The sequence below is a fragment of the Protomyctophum bolini genome (genome assembly GCF_963924005.1).
Source record: "Protomyctophum bolini genome assembly, chromosome: 8".
Taxonomy (NCBI): Eukaryota; Metazoa; Chordata; class Actinopteri; order Myctophiformes; family Myctophidae; genus Protomyctophum; species Protomyctophum bolini.
In genome coordinates, this window is record NC_137869.1 from 1,903,110 (window position 1) to 1,905,954 (window position 2,845).

The following is a 2,845-nucleotide window of genomic DNA, read 5'->3' on the forward strand; positions in this document are numbered from 1 at the left end:
CTGACCCAGACCACTGGAAGAACCTGCTGAATACTGACCCAGAACACTGGAACAACCTGCTGAATACTGACCCAGAACACTGGAACAACCTGCTGAATACTGACCCAGAACACTGGAACAACCTGCTGAATACTGACCCAGACCACTGGAACAACCTGCTGAATACTGACCCAGACCACAACCTGCTGAATACTGACCCAGACCACTGGAACAACCTGCTGAATACTGACCCAGACCACTGGAACATTTGGAACAGCTGACTGGACTTTAACTTCAACTTGTAGTTAAATATATATATACAACTTGTAGTTTAACCACGATTTCCAGTGAAATTAGACTCCAGGGAACATTGTTTATATACTGTTGTAGGGACCGGCTGATTTCCTGGCTTGAGTGTTCGTATAGCTTCACTCAAAAGACAAAATGGCTTCCAAGGTGTCTTTCTCGGAAGAGGACTTTTCCTGTCCCGTGTGCCACGACATCTTTAAACATCCCGTTCTCCTGTCGTGTAGCCACAGCTTCTGCAAAGACTGCCTGCAGGAATGGTGGCAAGAGAAGGACATAAAGGAGTGTCCCGTTTGTAAGAAGAGACAGTCCATCGATGTTATTATCAATATTCCCTTAAACCTGGCTCTGAAGAACCTGTGTGAGACCTTCGTACAGGAGAGACAGCAGAGAGCGTCAACAGGGTCTGAGGTCGAGGGTCTCTGCGGTCTGCACGCTGAGAAACTCAAACTGTTCTGTCTGGAATGCCACGAGGCGGCGTGCGTCGTGTGTCGAGATTCTAAAAAACACGCCAACCACCGCTTCAGTCCCATCGATGAAGCCGCTCTGGATCACAAGAAGAAGGTCCAGAAATCACTGAAGACTTTACGGAAGAAGCTTATGGTCTTCAATAAAGTGAAAACAAAGTGTGACCAAACAGCAGAACACCTCAAGGTCCAGGCCCGGCACACAGAGACGCAGATGAAGGACCAGTTTAAGAAGATGCATCAGTTTCTACATGATGAAGAGGAGGCCAGGATCGCCGAACTGAGGGAGGAAGAGCAGCAGAAGAGCCAGAGGATGAAGGAGAAGATGGAGGGTCTGAACAGAGACATATCAACCGTTTCAAACAACATCAGAGCCACAGAGGAGCAGCTGAAAGCAGAACCCGTCTCATTCCTGCAGAACTACAAGACCACGATGCAGAGAGTCCAGCTCACTGGACTGCCAGACCCACAGCCGGTCTCGGGAGCACTGATAGACGTGGTCAAACACCTGGGCAACCTGACCTTCAGAGTCTGGAACAAGATGAAGGACATCGTCTCCTACACTCCGGTCATCCTGGACCCCAACAGCGCCCATCCAGAATACACCCTGTCTGATGATCTGACCAGCGTGAGACGGGGAGAGGAACGGCTGCTCCCTGACAACACAGAGAGGTTTGACTACTATGCCATGGTCCTGGGTTCTGAGGGCTTTAGCTCAGGGACTCACAGCTGGGATGTCGAGGTTGGAGACAATACATACTGGGAACTGGGTGTGTTACCAGAGTCTTACCAAAGGAAGGGAGACGGAGGGGGGCAATACAGTGGAATACAACTTTATGAAGGTGAATACGCAGCATTCTCCATGCCACCATTGTCAGCCACTGTTCTCACACTGAAGCAGAAACCTCAGAGGATCAGAGTCCAGCTGGACTGCAACAGAGGAACGCTGTCGTTCTCTGATCCTGATACCAACACACACATACACACCCTCACACACACCTTCACTGAAACAATGTTTCCATTCATTGTTACTAGTCAGCCCAACATGCCTCTTAGGATGTTACCGGGGAAGGTCAGTGTAACTGTGGAATAACGTAGTTACAGGTGATGATTATGATGTTGTTGATGATTATAATGATGATAATGATGATTATAATGACGACGATAAACTATCAACACTGTTAATATTAATCAATTGATGGCCACAGAGGGGCGCTAGCCCGTCCAATGCGTGGGCTTTCCAAAATTATGTCATAGACCGGCCAAGTCTATGGACATGTAATGTTTGTTCAGGGCAGTAAATGATGAGGTACTGTAAGACATCTGGCTGATATAAATACTGTCCTTGCTGTGTCCCTCACTTCACACGAGTGTGATTTTTACTATGAATTAAAACTAGAAATACATTTATGATACTTTTACTGTTGTACATATTTATCATAAAATATAGAATCACCACCACTGTGGATCACTTATTCACTTATGAATTATTGTTTTATTTAGTGTGTAAACTGTGTATTGATGCATATTTACCTTTGATTTCTGTTGAAATATAAATCTATCTATCTTGTTTTAAAATCAAATAAACATCTATATCACACAACGTTGGTGTTCAGTTACTGTACATCACATTATATATTGGTCCCTCGTTTAAGAGATTAAAAGTTATGATGTTTTATATGATGTTGATCACAACGCCAGTATACGTTAAATATTACACACGTTTTATAGTCTATTTCTGCCTGAGGTTTCTTCCACTGTAACTATCCTCCTCTTCCACCCTGGATTTGAACCCCCGGTGTCCTGCACTGTCCAAGCACTGACATGTCTTTACCATTGAGCTAATAGAGCCTGTCTGCTCGCTCAGGGGATGAATTGGATCTTCTTCAGGTCAGAATGTGTGTCAGACACTGTGGCCATAGTGAGACATGACCTTTGACATGACGATCTAAATGTCTGAACAGTAAAAAAGAAAAAAACTAACATCTTTGCCTCTGGGGGGTCCCTGGAACAACATATTTTCAACTGACACATGGGTTTTCACAAAACTGTCAGGTATAGAATAGAATATAGAATTGTCCTCAGGTTTCGTT

At 45.0% G+C, this 2,845-nt stretch overlaps 1 protein-coding gene across 1 annotated transcript; it reads left to right on the plus strand.

The window, feature by feature from the left end:
- Positions 1–423: 423 nt before the first annotated feature.
- Positions 424–1,845, plus strand: LOC308319532 (E3 ubiquitin-protein ligase TRIM35-like; the record flags this gene model as incomplete). Its single annotated transcript, XM_080769637.1, has 1 exon — positions 424–1,845. One exon carries the CDS (start codon positions 424–426, stop codon positions 1,843–1,845), a length of 1,422 nt encoding a protein of 473 aa, XP_080625763.1.
- Between the last annotated feature and the right edge of the window lie 1,000 nt (positions 1,846–2,845).